At 41.2% G+C, this 16,335-nt stretch overlaps 1 protein-coding gene across 4 annotated transcripts in view; it reads left to right on the top strand.

The window, feature by feature from the left end:
• The window catches only part of SYNJ1 (synaptojanin 1), a 91,227-nt gene extending 78,377 nt beyond the window's left edge, over positions 1-12,850 (top strand). For 2 of the 4 annotated variants that reach the window (XM_042903429.1, XM_042903430.1), the window contains 5 exons: positions 191-229; positions 363-433; positions 2,648-2,756; positions 2,986-3,212; positions 9,842-12,850. In XM_042903429.1, the coding sequence (XP_042759363.1) occupies positions 191-229; positions 363-433; positions 2,648-2,756; positions 2,986-3,212; positions 9,842-10,642 (1,247 nt within the window). In that variant the 3' untranslated portion in view covers positions 10,643-12,850. The remainder of the gene's footprint in view (positions 1-190; positions 230-362; positions 434-2,647; positions 2,757-2,985; positions 3,213-9,841) is intronic. The other 2 variants (XM_042903431.1, XM_042903432.1) reach the window with 1 other exon arrangement.
• The last annotated feature ends 3,485 nt before the right edge of the window (positions 12,851-16,335 follow it).

The raw sequence follows: 16,335 nt of genomic DNA on the forward strand, positions 1-16,335 counted from the left end.
TTCTCTCTCTTCTGGGGACATTTCCTTCAGGACTGATAATAGCTTTCATCCTTATCCAAAGCAGTATGCCTTGGGTTCCCATCTCATGCCCCCATTTGTGCTGGTAACGACACAGAACAGCCAGCTGATGTTATACAGTGTTGCCTGACTGTTTACTTATGACTCATTTCTTTCCCTTCCTGCTTCAAAGCACCCAAAAGCCCTGGAACGACACGGAAAGAAAACATAGGTAAAAACACTTGAATTTAGCTACGTAACCTTAAAACCGGACCATGTAGACACTTGGGATTTAAGTACATGGTTTCTTGTTTCTTTCTTTTTGTAAAAGAACCCAAATACACGGTGTGATGTCTTTGTTTCAGGACGCACTCAGCCTTCACCTCAGGCAGGACTGCCAGGCCCAGGACCTGCTGGATACAGTGCAGCCAGACCGGTAGGCAGCACCTAGCCTGGGAGCCTAGAGGTTCAAGTTCTGGGTCTCAGTTTGCTGTTAGTCAGATGTGTTATCTTGGGAGGTCATGTGGCCAGTCCAGGCCTGGTTTCCTCGACTCTAAAATGAGGGAATCGCACTTGTTGATCTCCAGGGTACCTTTCAACTGTTAACATTCTAGCGCACTCTTCAAAAATAAGTAAATGTACTTTATTATTTGAATCAAAGTGATGCATGTAAGTAATTAGGGTCACTAAATAACTGAGGATCTTAACATTTATGAGAGGCCAATGTATCTGTGCAGCGGTTTAAGGTATTTTCTGAGTAATTAATGGGGAATGTAAAGTCATCCTTCAATAAGAGGGATTTTAAAACTAGATTGCAGGGACGAAAATTCATGATGAGAGTCCGCATACTAAAACCGGTTCTGAAGGTTAGTCAAGTAGGAGAGCAGATGGTGTTGCAGGGCTTCTCCCTTCCTCGTAGATCTGTGCTTTTCTGTGTTCATCATATGCTCTCTTACACACATAATTATCCTAATATTTACCTACATGAAAACTTCCTCTGGGGTCTAACAAGTAAGTAATACAAGGAAATGGAAACCCGGATCAGCGGCTCATCTAGTGGCTCCTGGGACTGCTGGGTGGGGGGGCCTCGAGCCAAAGAGTGGGTTCTGGGGCTGGACTCTCGGGGGCAATGTAGGGGCCACTTCTAATGAAACTGCTCCCGGTTCCTGGTAAGAAATTGTCATAAAATTTCTAAGATAGAAATCCCTTGTCTTTTCTGTTGTAGCTGTTCTGTTAACATCCACCCTAAAAGTCCTTTACTATGTGTAATAGTACACTCCAAATTAAAGTGTCTGTGGAATATACCTATAGATAAATACACACACACACACACACACACACACACACACACACACCTGCAGATACCTATTACCCATTCTCCTTTTCTCAGAAAAGGGAAAGTTGCTATTCACTGACTTTACCAGTGTACTTCCCACGAGCACTTTATTTAATGCCATTAGAGTAGGGAAGGTAAGTCAGGATTTTGTGATTGCAATAATAACATTTGCCTAAAATAAATACTGGGGACTAAGAGGCTCCAGCAAACTTATGAAAATAGGCAACATATGTTTCACCAGCGTCTCTTTTTTTTAAATTTTTTTAATGTTTATTTTTGAGAGAAGGAAAGAGAGAGAGAGAGAGAAACAGCGTGAGTGGGGAAGGAGCAGAGAGAGAGGGAGACACAGAATCCAAAGCAGGCTCCAGGCCCTGAGCTGTCAGCACAGAGCCCAACACGGAGCTGGAACTTATGCACCATGATATCATGACCTGAGCCGAAGTCGGACGCTTAACCAATCGAGCCACCCAAGCGACCCTCACCAGTGTCTCTCTTAATTAATTTAGCACATTGGATCTAGTCATTCAAGAGTTTTTCCTTCTGTGTTTGAAAAAAAAAAAAATCCCAGGGTGTGGATTTTCTTAAGCGTCTTAGTTGCTACATGTATGTGTATCTTCCCTCTCCTCTTGAGCTTTAACGCCATCCCTGTCCCCTGTGAGGGCACCACTCCACGTGGGGCAGGGCAGGGGCCCCACCACCCGGCGCACCCGAGCTTGGGTCCTGGCCTTCCTTTCTAGCTTTGCGGCCTTGGGAACGCTGCATACATTTCTTTGTGGTAATTTAAAATGGAGGTGATAAACTTAGCACCTGCCTCTGGGGGGGTTTTTTTTTTTTTTTTAATTTTTTTTTTAACGTTTATTTATTTTTGAGACAGAGAGAGACAGAGCATGAACAGGGGAGGAGCAGAGAGAGAGGGAGACACAGAATCTGAAACAGGCTCCAGGCTCTGAGCTGTCAGCACAGAGTCCGACGCGGGGCTCAAACTCACGGACCGTGAGATCATGACCTGAGCCGAAGTCGGATGCTTTAACCGACCAAGCCACCCAGGCGCCCCTCTGGGGGGTATTTTGAGGATGAAATGGAAGTGCCTCATAGCGCTTAAGTAACATTGTGCCTGACGCCTCGTACACAGTCCGGAACAAAAAGGGAGGTTGTAAGGTGTACAACTATAGGACTATAAATAGAAAGCAAGGAACACAACAGGAGGGGGGCTAACGCCAGAGGGGTGACAAAACGGGATACAAAAGCAACTATTTTCACAAAATCTCATCTCGTAAAAATAAGCGTCTCAAATGTTGTGTTTCCCCTCCGCAGACTATCCCGCCCCGCGCCGGAGTGATCAGTGCCCCACAGAGCCACGCTCGGGCATCTGCTGGAAGACTGGCTCCTGAAAGCCAAAGCAGACCGCCGGAAGGACTGAAAGGTAGGCCCGAGTCCGTTGTAAGTCTTTTCACCTTTCCTTCTCCCTTCTGTCATCTCTCACCTTCCACGACCGACTCCAACAGGGAGAGCCTTCCTTCTTTGTGCCACAGGCCATGAGGCCGCTGGCGGGGGAGCGGGGGACTCGAATCTCCCAAGGCCTCACTAAAGGAAGAACAGGATGTGGTTTTCTAGACCGGGCCTAACATCTGATCTGAAAACTCATTGTTTAGGTTCAGTCCTTCTTCCCGAGCCGCTGAAGCCTCAGGCTGCGCCCCCCGTGCAGCCCTCTCTGCCCCCGCCCGTTCAGAAGATGCAGGAGCCCCTTGTCCCCGTGGCAGCGCCTCTGCCTCAGTCCGCCCCCCAGCCAAGCTTGGAAACCCCGCCGCAGCCGCCCCCTCGGAGCAGGTCGTCCCACAGCTTGCCTCCGGAGCCTTCGCCGCAGCCGCCGCAGCCGCAGGTGAGGCCCGCTGGTGAACAGACAGCACCTTTGATGCCTTTGGTACAGTCTTTGCACCCACTTCCCTCGGACCCGGGGTTCTCAGAGAGCGAGCTTGGGATTGGCTTCTTGACGGAACTTCCCAGGGGCTCCCAGGCTCCTTTATCTTGTTCACATGCAAAGCGTTTGTGACTTTTTCATCTTTTTAAATGCCCGCTTTACTTTGGATACTTACTTAGTATAGTAGGACGAACAGCAGTAGTTTCTTTTTCTTGTTGTTCACAGCCGATCTATTAGTTCCGGCTTTCACTTTCTGGACAGGGATGCCTTACCTCTGGCAGAATGGTTAATTTCCAGTGAACAGAGAATAATTCCTGTGTTCCTCCAGGTGCAAGCAGTGGTTCTTTTCCGAGCCCGAGCTGGCACCGGGGTCTTCAGGTATTTCTGTTTGGGGTGTGCAGCAATGGGCTTATTCACCAAGTAAAAACCATCGAAAGAATAAGGGCACCTCACTGGTGTCACACAGAGAACAGTGCCATTGCCTCAGTGGGTGACAGTCCTAGGATCACAAGGATTTGTCTTATGCCAGTGTGACCTCACGTTGGAAGGACTTCTGGTGTGTATATACAGAGTTATTTTAATACGGGGTGATCATGCAAGTTGAATTGTTTTATTTTTATTGGATGCCGTTTTACTTCGTTTTGCTATATACATTCTAGTAAAATTGTTAAAGTCTATGCTTAGTAAGAACATTCTTTGATGTCTAGCCTTACATTTTATTTTATCCTAATGTTTTAACTTAAAAATGTCATCAAGGCCAAAGGAATGTGTAAAGCTTTAGAAGTCTGCTCTTTCACTGACAAGGCCCCTTAAGCACATTTATAAATACTAGTTTGCCCCCATTTTTACAGCTATCTGGATACGTCCAGCTAGTAGGCAGAAGTTAACAGTTTCTTATGCTTCTGTATGGTGAAAAACAGATAGTAAAGTAAATATAAGTCTTAAAATGAATATTGTCAGCAATTAGCACTTTCTCATTAGACAGTGGGTCACATTTATAAAAACTAAAGAAGGATATATAAATGAGAGAAATAAAATGTTCTCTTAAGCTGATTAATACCATAAAGTATTCTACATTTTTTAGTTCAGAAAATTGAGGATGTTGACAATGTATAAAAATTGTAGAAATCCTTCAAACAATACATGTCCACTATTCTTTTCTCTCTGCAGATCTACTTTTAGTGAGGCATGAATTTTTCTTCTCATTTTCTTGAAATGTGTGCTATCGTATTTTGCTAAATGTAACTGGAAGGCAAAACACTTTCAAACTAGCCACCTTCAAACTTTGACTACTGTTTTAAGACAGAAAGTAAGCACCTATTTCTTAGGAAAGAGAACCTTAATTCCTAAAAGTCTGTAATAGTTTAAGTATCCTTAGACCAACATGAACACAGATACAGTACTCTGAAAAACTGGACAGAGAGCAAACCGTTCAGTAAGATTGCAGTTTTCAGTAGAAAATCATACCACAAAAGTACTACAGGACCAATATTCCAATGACTACCACATTATCATTTTCTTAGGTCATTGTCCATGGTTTTGGTTTCTGTTTTTCATTGGAATGGGTATGGTGATTGGGTGGCAGACAGCATGTGCTTTGTGTGTGGCCTGGCAGAGAATGTCCTTGAATCTTGTGTCATTCGCTTCATTGAAACTACCAGGGATGTTTGTTTTAAATTCTAAATATTTTTTTGGCCTCAGTCATTGATATCAGACTCCTCCAAATACACACACACACACACACACACACACACACACTTTTCTTTCTTGGGGGAGCAGGGGTCTTGTTTGTGTGCAGACCCTCTTTGGGAAGAATCACAAGAGTGGTTAACGGTTTCTTCCTAGAGTGCTAGGGGGCTGGAAGGAAGGGGAGGCATTTACCTGTTTGTACCTCTTGGATTTTGAACCGTAAGAATAATGCCTATTCAAAACATAATGAACATCTAAAATTTAACAATTGTTTTCGGTGGCTATAGGTTGAAAAGGATGAGAATTTAAAATACAACATATTTGATACTTTGGTGATCTATGAAATAGTCTTAGAACTGAACACTTAATAATTTTTATTAAGTCTTTATTATTAATTCTGCCCAAAATACACAAGGTATTTAAAACATAAAAACATACATGGCCTAGCACTACTTTTTATTATTACTTAAATGGTTTTTTACTCGATAGTTCTATATAGAAAAGACCCTTCCAATTCAAATGATCGTATAACATGTACAGAACATAGAAGTGCTTCACTTATCTGCCCAACTTCTGGCATCTTGCTCATCTGATTATCATCTAAGAACCTGAAGTTCAGAAATCCAACAGGAAATAGAGTAACAGCCTCACTGCCATACTGTTGTGATAGCTGACAGTGAGAGAAGAGACCGAGTAGAAAATCTCAGCATTCTAGATCTATTTAATACCTCCTACCTTCTATCACTGCCAGAGCTGATACACATAACCCTGAGATCATCAAAGAAGTATTCATTTAAATCCAGGAGTCTCGTGTTTAGTAGGCAGGAAACTCTATTAATGCCTAGTACATTTTAGAATGATGTCTTCCTCGATTGTCAAATGAGTTTTGGTATTTTAAAATGAGGTAAGCTTTAGATATTGGGGAAGATTTGCTCAAAACTGTTTTTGAGCCTACTGTTTTTTTAAAAAAAAATACTGCTATGGTACGAAAAGATGATTTCATTTTTAAACAACAAAATTTCTTATATTATTGTACCTTACAACTAATAAGTTATGAGGTGAATTAATGATAGTACCTTCTTTCTGAAAATTTGAGTAATATAGAATATGTCTGGATCCTGATCATTTTGTGAAAAGAAATACTGATTTTTAGTGGGGTAGTACTTCTGCAAAGTGTTGCCATTTTATACATTTCCTCTAATGGTGATAAACCCATAGGCTGTCTTGTGGCTATGTCCTACTCATCTCGGGCTGCCATAGCAAAATACCAAAAACTGGGTAGCTTAAACAATAGTAATGTGTGATCTCACAGTTCTAGAGGCTTGAGGCCTGAGATCAGGAGGCCAGTACAGTTGAGTTCTGGTGAGGGTTCTCTTCCCAGCTTGCAGATAGCTGCCTTCTCACTGTGTGCTCATGTGGCCTTTCCTCAGTGCTTCCGGTGGGGGAGAGAGTAGGCTCTCTGCCACGGTGTCCTTCTATGAGCATAATCCCTCCTTCCATAATCCCTCATGAGGCCACTCTCATGGCCTCATCCAACCCCAGTCACTGCCCCCCCCAAAGGCCCCCCCACACATACCATCACACTGAGGGTTAGGGCTTCAACATATGAATTTAGGGGGATACAAACATTCAGTCCATAACAGACTGATTAAAGTATCTTAGAGCTCCAAAAACCTATTTGGGTTATTATTTTTGTTTTGAAGTGGCTGGTCGTCAACCTCTGGCAAAATTAAAGTTTGAACCCTAATCAACGATACATTTTTGTATTCAAAATTACAAAAGAATTGGAGTTGTCTCTTGAACTCATGCTGTGATTTGCAAATGTTGCCTCTGTCAGGTTCTGTGTATAATATAGAAATAAAAGTATTTCAAAGACTGGATCGGTAGGGTTGCGGTTTGGTCTCAGATCGTCCTCCTAACTCTTTCCTTTGATGTCTGTGTTCCCTTTCTCAAAGCAGGAGCAACCGTCAGGGTAACAGGTATCGGATTATTTCTCAATCTTATCTGTGCTTTTCATCTGTCTTAGCACATTAGATGTATGAATCTTTTGCTTCATACATCTAAAGTTTCACCCATTTTTAAAACCACCTGTCCACATTAATAAATTCTATTATCATACCATAAACCTGTTTTTTTCTTAGTATTTCAGATTTTTAGGAACCATTTTAGTTGTTCTTATTAATGCTTTACCATATTTTTTTTTGCTCTATTTTTTATGAAAATTAACAAAACTAAAAGGTGTACCTTCAAGAAGGTTGAAGGTATACAAAAGTCTGTTTGGCAAGACGAAATGGTTCTGGGTTTTAATGATGGCAGAATTACATAAATGCAAAACTTAACTTCTTTTCTTAGGTTTCTTTTGGGAAATTTTTTTCAAATAGTTTTAGTAACAAGATTATTTTTGGTAAGGCAGAACTTTTAGAAAGATAAAAGTTAATATTATAACAGGATTATTTAAAGGTCCTTCCAACACCTTCCTCACCCATTTTTCATGTTAATTCATCACAAACCTGCTTAGATTATAAATTAATTCCAGTATAGTGAATGGTGGTGTGGCTTTCATTGTAACTTCAAGTGATCCTGCTGCTACCAAATTACCTTTAATGTATCTTGAAAACAAATTTTTTATATATGAAAATAAATTTAAACATAAAGCATTTATTTGCCACAGGCCTGCTATTATTCTAAGCTGTGCAAAGTATAAAATTCTCCTTTCCTGTAATGTCTGTGTTGTGGACTGTTCCATCTGCCATGGGGGAATTGGGTCCCACACCCGATCAGATACTGCCATTTTGCTGCATTCATAAATAATGCAGGGGGGCGCCTCGGTGGCTCAGCCAGTTAAGCATCATCCCACTTCAGCTCAGATCATGATCTCAGGGCTTGTGAGTTCAAGCCCCACATTGGGCTCTGCTGACAGCTCGGAGCCTGGAGCCTGCTTCGGATTCTGTGTCTCCCTCTCTCTCTGCCCCTCCCCACTCACACTCTGTCCCTCTCTCCCTCAAGAATAAATAAACATTAAAAAAAGTTTAGGGGCACCTGGGTGGCTCAGTCGGTTAAACGTCTGACTTCAGCTCAGGTCATGATCTCACAGTTTGTGAGTTCGAGCCCCATGTCGTGCTCTGTGCTATGGGTTCAGAGCCTGGAGCCTGACACATTCGGTCAGACACAGATTCTGTGTCTCCTTCTCTCTCCGCCCCTCCCCGCTCACGCTCCGTCTCTCAAAAAATAAATAAATGTTAAAAAAATTTTTTTTTAAAACTAAAATAATGCAGAGATTATTTCTAATATAGAGTTAATTGTAATTTGTTAATGTCTATAATAGATTTGTCTTTCAAGCAGATTTCCATAAACACATCTGCTTACCTTTAATAACTTAGAATACAGTTTTGAGTCTGTTACATGTTTACTCTTTTATACAAATTTATTGTCCTAATAAGTTGTTTGAAGAAAAATATACTTGCTTATTCAGTTAGGAAGTATGTTCTAGGACAATTGAATAAAACAATCAGATACTTGAAAGTTACTCACTTATTGAAGTTATCCGTCATTGCCTTATGCAAATGAACAGCCTTCCCTGTTGTTAAAGTAGCAAGTTACTATTCTATAAAATGCAGTTACGTTTTTTCGGTGGGTGGGGACCACTGCTCTTTTTTTTCAACACAGCTGGTGAACATTTAGTTACTTTGCTCTCCCAACTCTCTAAATTTATCTTAGGTGGTGCTCCATTTTGTTACATTGGAGGCCTTGAGCCCAAATGCTCCCTTCCCTGTCCTTTTCAACCAAAAGTCTATCTTCTTATCTTTAAATTTGGCATCAATATCCGAGTCATCTGTTTAGTATCAATAAGTATGTACAGGTTGCTTTTGTTTTTTTAATCCAAATGAAGCATGTGATGAGCTAATTTTTGCTCCTAAGACCAGGGTTCTCTTCCCCATTAAAGAAGCTGGAGAAGTTGGTTTTGCTCAGTCCCATAGACATGCTCCTCTCCCAGCTGGCTTCTTTGTGAACTAGGCACAAGAGTGCACACTTTTTACGACCGTAAAGTAATTCAGGACACGCCTCCTGGCGGTTCACAGCCAACTCTGCCACATGGAAAGAACGGATTATATACCAAATAGAAAATGGGATATCTCCCCCACCCCCCGCCCACCGGTTTTAAACAATCTTTGCATGTGGTTATTAATGAGCATATCTGTTTTGAAACTTTCTTACAAGATGAGGAAAGTCAGTTAAGGAATATTGTCACGTCATTGGCAGAGTTTACTCTACAAAGGAGAACTTAAAAGGCAAAAAATGCTTTGAAAATACATTTTTCCAAGTAGAAAAGGAAAGAAAAGATGCATTGTCTTTAGCTTAAGAATATAAACATACCAATGAAGTCAGTTTCCATTCATGAAGTTTAATTTCCATAGTAACATTAACTTTAAATAAAAATATATTTAAAAGAACAATGAAACCACATCATCATCACGATAGGTGTTGGAAGTTTATTCTACAGATCTAGCATAAGTTCTAAATACGGGTTTCTTGCGTTCACGCTAACATTTGATAAAACGGCATGTTCAAGTCATTTGCTGAATTCTGTCCAGTTCTCCATTTTACATCATATTAGAACTTGCATGAATGAAACAAACTATTTAACTTCTCTGGGGTTTAAACAAATGTCTTTAATAAAGGGGTTTATGTAGTAGGGAGGTTTTAAAGAGTAAGGTTTTAGTTGTCTTACCTTATTTAAACTACCAGGGTAACAAACTATACAAAGCTGTTTAAGTTTGAAATTTGTATCCTTGCCCCCTCCCCCTCCCCCCATGAATAACTGAGACAGGAAGCATAGAGGGGTTGTTAAAAGTAACATGTTGTCTTTTTTTTCCCTCATTATTGGGTGTTCTCTTTTTCAGGTGAAAACAAATGGAGTCTCTGCCATCAGACTGGAATCACCCTTAAAGAGTGACCCATTTGAAGATCTGTCATTCAGTCTGCTTGCTGTATCAAAGGCTCAGTCATCCATTCAAACATCATGTGCTCCAACCCCAAACCCAAAGGGGTTGATTCAGTTGCCTTCTGCAACACAAAGTAACATGAATACTTTGAGTTCTGTAACTTGCATGCCTCCAATTCCAGCCCGGAGTAAATCCCAGGAAAATATGCGATGTTCTCCAAACCCATTTATTACTAGCTTGACCAGCACAAATCCTTTCACCGACAGGACTGCAGCTCCCGGAAACCCATTTAGAGCCGAGTCTCAAGAATCGGAGGCAACTTCGTGGCTCTCCAAAGACGAGCCTGTTGCCAGCAGTCCTTTCCCTTCCCTGAAGCCTCTTGGTCATAACAATAGCAAGCCTTCATCATTTGATGGTTTTAAGGACAGTTTTGATCTGCAGGGCCAGTCTTCGGCAAAAATCAGCAACCCAAAAGGATGGGTAACCTTCGAGGAAGAGGAGGACTTTGGTGTGAAAGGGAAGTCAAAGTCCTCTTGTCCAGACCTACTGAATAATCAGCCGAGTTCGCTCTCTGGCTCCAACGTGACCTTTGATGATGACTGGAATAAAGGCACAAATGTTCCTTTCTGTGTGTTGCCATCAAGACGACCACCTCCACCTCCTGTCACTCTGCCCCCACCTGCCACCACCCCTCCTGTAGCTCCTTTCACAACCTTGCCATCGAAGGCATCCCCCACACTAGACTTTACAGAAAGATAAGGTTATGCAATAGAAAACAGTTTTGGATTTGTTTGTTTGTTTTTCAGTTTGGGCAGGTGAGAGCCAAAAGAATTGGGCATTAGTTCCTCATTATGTGCAATATGGAATTGTTAAGTGCACTGATGTTGTCACGAAATACCACTATTTAATGTGTACAAAGCTGGAATATGTGTATATTGGAAATAAGGAAAAAGTCCTTCTCATTATTAACTGGAGTTTTGGTGTGTTTCTGTTTGGATAAATAAGAGAGAGGAGTAGCCATAAACAGTGCTCAAAACTACTTCAGACAGTAGTCCTTATTCAGAAATTCTGTCCGTCTTCTCTGAAGAACCTTAAAAAAGCCCAAACAACTTCTAGCTGACATTCTTGCCTGCTCTTTGATACTTGTTAACAATGGTGTTTCCAGGTATTTACCGAAGAGCTATCAGAGTTATACTGAGACCATTGTGAAAGGCATGGCTTTAAAACACAAAAAGGCATGGGTACACACCACACACACACACACATACGTATGTATACACTTACATATTTGTAAAACTTAGGACTCAGACAAAATATTTACCTACACGTTCTAACAGAGTTATTTTTTCGGTGTTTCATTACCAAAAGGATGGCTATACATGAAATTTGGACAGTTCATTAATTTTCTTTCCAAAACTAGCATCTCACTACAGAACCAGACTTTCCTACCATTTCATCTCCCTCCCCCAAACACACATGACCCGCATCTTTGTTCCTTTGCGCTCCAGCATCTCCAGATGCTTTTTTTTCCGGGAGGAGGTTCTTGGGGCTGGAAGCAGCCTATTTTGTGGTCACGGTCATGTGGATGGACACTCCAGCCCATACAACAAAGCGCTATGGCCTTATCTCTCAGGAAGGCACATACCTCCAAGTTCAATGAGGAATATCAGAGCTAAACGCACTCCCCTCTCCCTGCACTAAGGTGTATGTTGCCCATTCCCCTCCCACACTTTCCCTTTGCTGCTTTCTCTCCGGAACTTCATAGCAGGGAAGGCAGCGGTCCTCAGAATGCTTGGAGTTGGGGATCTACTCCGCGTGTGTGCTCTGTCCCCATCAGAGGCTACGCAACACATCTGTGAAGCTGCTTTACATTTTTAGAGGCTACCCCTCAAATTAGCTGTGGATTTTGTCTCCCGCACTGCCAATATGCAACTGACCCTGCTCTTGTCTCATGAAGTTCACAGAATTTTTACACAAGGTAGTGTTTTGGTATCATCACGTAATCCCAAACAGAAAACTCCGTGAGCGATGTTTTGTTGTCAGCTTAAGTTAAAATCATCCTCAGCCGTTGAGACTGATACTAACATTCCTTTTATAGGAAGTTATAGATGTCCACCTAAATTCCATTGTCCACATTTAACCTTTAAAGATGTGCACTGGGAGAATATCAAAATAGAGTTCATGGCTAAGATTATGTAAAGTGGAAAAGCACAGCAACCTGCATTGCACTTAAAGCAAATCTAGTAGGGAAAAAAAGCACTTTTCTAAATGCTCAAATGTTATCAAGATACTATATTTCTAGAAGTAATCCTCTCTCTGTTAACAGCCAGGATTCGCTGTTAGCACTAACTCTTGTGAGTTTTATATTGTGCTTTTTGGGGGTTCTAATCATTTCAGCAGTAGTATATTTTAAACAGCAGTATTACTATAAGCAGTGTGCTTCAGAATGTGAATTAACTTCTTGAAACTGTGGCTTTAACATCTATGTGATTAGTGTATGTGGTATTTGCTCTCCATTAGCAAAAAGAATTCATTATAAACTTCACTAGTGCGGATTGCGGTCTCTGTGAGCGATGTTTCCTTTTGAGTACAAACTACTGTCTAAAATATACGTATCCCGCAGCAGCTCGGCCTTTATCAGGAAAATTATATTTGGCAAGTTGCCGAAAGGGCACAGAGTTAGGAAAGTGAAAGGTACGCTGCAAATAACTAGCCATTATTCTGTGTTATTAAAATATTTACCAGTTCTGTTAAAAGCAGAGCAGAAATTAGACACTAAGGATCTCTTTGTGAATTCTTTGTTCTCTATAGTAGATTGCTGTTTATATGTAAGAATTTTATTGCTTATGTGGCATACAATATTTATAACTATATACTTTATAGAAGTACAGTATTAAAGTCAGTGGTACACATTCTGTACATATCTGTGAAATGTGCTGTCATATGAAATAAATATACCTGTCTTTACCATGTTGACTACTTTGCTCAAGAGGGAAGAACTTTTCTCAGCCATTTTCCTTGAACTTTACATATGCAAGTGTAATGACGTTTGGGGATCAGCTGTCGAATCAGGTGTTTTTTTAAGTTTATTTGTTTTGAGGAGAGAGAGAGAGACAGAGCACATGAGCGGGAGAGGGTCAGAGAGAGGGAGAGAGAGAATCCCAAGCGCGTTCCACACTGCCACCGCAGAGCCCAACACAGGGCTCAAAGCCACGAACCGTAAGATCACGACACGAGCCCAAGTCAGGAGCTGGACACTTGGCCGACTGAACCACCCACATGCCTCTCAGATCAGGTATTTTAATTCAAGACTTCATTTCATCCATTTTACTTCTCCATATAATAATCTAAAAGTAAGAAAATCTTCTAAGACTACAAATCATCATTAAGAAGAGAGGCCCTCATTCAAAGTCTTATTGGCCTGAAAATAATGCATGAAGCATGAATGATGCGGGGTAGAAGGGAAATAGGCACAAGGACGGCCAGACACAGGAGACTGACTAAAAAGACCCAAGTTCAAGGCCAAGGCTAGTAGTTCCTTCCAGTATTGCCTTTTTTCAGTCCTGTATGATTGCTATTCAGAACAGTAACGTTGATTCTTAAATCACTGAATCATGTTCAATATAATTTTAGATACAGAAGATATGTAGAAGTTATAGATACAGAATAATAGGCTTTAAAAGAAACTTTTGATTTTATGATTGAGATACATATGCAGTTGCTAAGAAATAATACAGAGAGATCCCAGGTACCCTATACCCAGTTTCCCACCCCCGCCCCAGTGGTAACATTTTACAAATTATAGTATAATACTACAACCAGGACATTAGCATTGATGCAAAGCACTTCCCGTCACCACCAGGATCCTTCCATGTTGCCCTTTTCCTGCTGTCATCCCATCCTAACTCCCCTGCCTTGTCCCTAGCTCCTGGAAACCACTATTCTCCAGTTCTATAATTTTGCCACTTCAGGAGTGTTTTATAATATGTGTATATATATGTATGCGTGCGTGTGTGTGTGTACATATATATATTTATATATAAATATATAAATTCCATATATATGGAATCATACGGTATGTGACCTTTTGGGATTGACTTTTTTACTCTGCATAATTATCTGGAGATTCATCAAGACTGCAGATGTCTTTTATTGTCGAGTGGTATTTCATGGTGTAGATGTTAACACAGCTGGTTTAGGCATTCACCCACCCACCCACTGAAGGACATCTGGGTTGGGGCTATTATAGACAAAGCTGCTATGAACATTCCCATACAGGTTTTTTCTTTTTCTTTTTAATTTTGCTTTTTAATGTTTATTGTTTTTGAAGGAGAGAGAGACAAAGCGTGAGCGGGGGAGGGGCAGAGAGAGAGAGGGAGACAGAATCCAAAGCAGGCTCCAGGCTCCAAGCCATCAGCACAGAGACTGATGTGGGGCTCGAACCCATGGACTGTGAGATCATGGCCTGAGCTGAAGTCGGAGGCTTAACCGACTGAGCCACTTAGGCGCCCCCCGTACAGGTTTTCTTGTGAACATAAGTTTTCATTTATCTGGGAAAATGCCCAGGAGTGCAATTGCTGGACCACAGGGTAGGTGATGCTTGGATCTTTAAAAAACTGCCAAACTGTCTTCCAGAATGGACCATTTTACATTCCCATCAACAATGTATGAGTGATCGACTTCTCTGCATCCTTGCTTTCATTTGCTGTTGTCACTACTTTTTCTTTTAGCCATTTTAGTAGAGGATGTATCATTGTGGCTTTATTTCCTTAATAGCTAACCATGGTGAACACCTCTTCATGGTGAACATGCCATCTTCTTTGGTAAAATATGTGTCTTTTGCCTGTTTTCTAAATGGATTGTTTTCTTTTTACTGTTATTTTATTTTAATGTTTGGTTATTTTGAGAGAGAGAGAGCGTATGCAGGGGAGGGGCAAAGAGGGGGAGAGAGAGAATCCCAAGCAGGCTCTGCTGTTAGCACAGAGCCCAATGCGGTGCTCGATCTCACTGACCGTGAGAATATGACCTGAGTCTGAATGAAGAGTCAGGCACTTAACCGACTGAGCCACCCAGGCACCCCTACTGTTGTGTTTTGAGGGTTCTTTGTCTTTTCTGTATACTCACACTTTGTTGGTGTCTTTTCTGTATACTCACACTTTGTTGGATGCGTGGTTTGCCAATATTTCTCCCTGTCTATAACCTATCTTTTTATCCTCTTTACGAGTAGCCAGATCCTGAGCTCTGCAAGTCCACAAACTAACTATAGTCATGGTGGCGGACAAAGGACAACCAAACACACACACAGGAAAACTGATATACAAAATTTCAAAGTCCCTGTTTATTAATTTTAGGAAAATAAGTCTGAGCACATCAAGAGTTAGTGAACATGTAGAAGGATGGGGACTCATACGCCGGTGTTGACAGAGTATCGATTCTGGAGAGCAATTTAACCATGCCCAGAAAAATCCATATGCTCTATCCCAAGAAATCTGACTTGTAGAGAAATTCTAGCGCACGTGGAACAGGACGGGCAATGTGCGTCATGGTAAAAACTAGAAATACACTAATCGTCACCGGGAATGGAGTGACAGATTTAGACAGTAGGCCACTGTGTAAGTTAGAAAACAATACAATATGACATTTCTATAAAAGTTAAAACACGAAAAATATCCTCTATTCTTTAGGGAGACATACACGTATGTGTTGATGGTATAACAACAGCCAACGGGAATGATAAATTCAGCACAGTAGTTACCTTTGGAGAAGGGGAAGGAGAGAACAGAATCAGAGAGGGCTGCGTGGGAGCTTTAAATGTATCTCTAATGTTGTTAGGGCCTTAAAAAAAAAAAAAAAAAAAAGGTTTTTTTCAGCAGACTAAAAATCTGTTCTTTTCCTCCCTCGCTGCCTGATATCTAACAGCCAACATGAATGACCTATTATCTAGACCACAGCATTCATCCCTTATGCATCACTTCGTTAGGTACAAATGGTCATAAGATGCCCTTCACCCTAGAAAGGCAACAGCGCCTAAAATATTCAGAGAAAAGTAGCCGCACTGCTCAAGAGCACACACATACCACCTTTTGTCTTCAAATTCAGTAACCCGCTCGAGTCGTGCCAAGACAAGAGAGGGTCTTTGGTACGATTTAGGATTACCGAAACCACACTGAGAAAAAGCTACGCGCAAATTTGTAAGACATGGCCTGTATGAGGGGAAAAAAAAAGAAAAAAAGACTGAAAGAGGACACTGCAAGGAACGTTAACAAAAGTTAGCAGGACTACACCGGCAAATATCAGTGCTGACAAAGATTAAAGATACTGCAAGCGCTTGGTCTATGGAGTGTTCTCCTACCAAGTGAGGAATAAACTACATACTTTCTACCAAATGATTCCTACCAAATAATAAACTACATATTTAAACGAAACGGGATGGCCAGCACATGAGTTTTCCA

Source organism: Panthera leo, chromosome C2 (genome assembly GCF_018350215.1).
Source record: "Panthera leo isolate Ple1 chromosome C2, P.leo_Ple1_pat1.1, whole genome shotgun sequence".
NCBI classification, from domain to species: Eukaryota; Metazoa; Chordata; class Mammalia; order Carnivora; family Felidae; genus Panthera; species Panthera leo.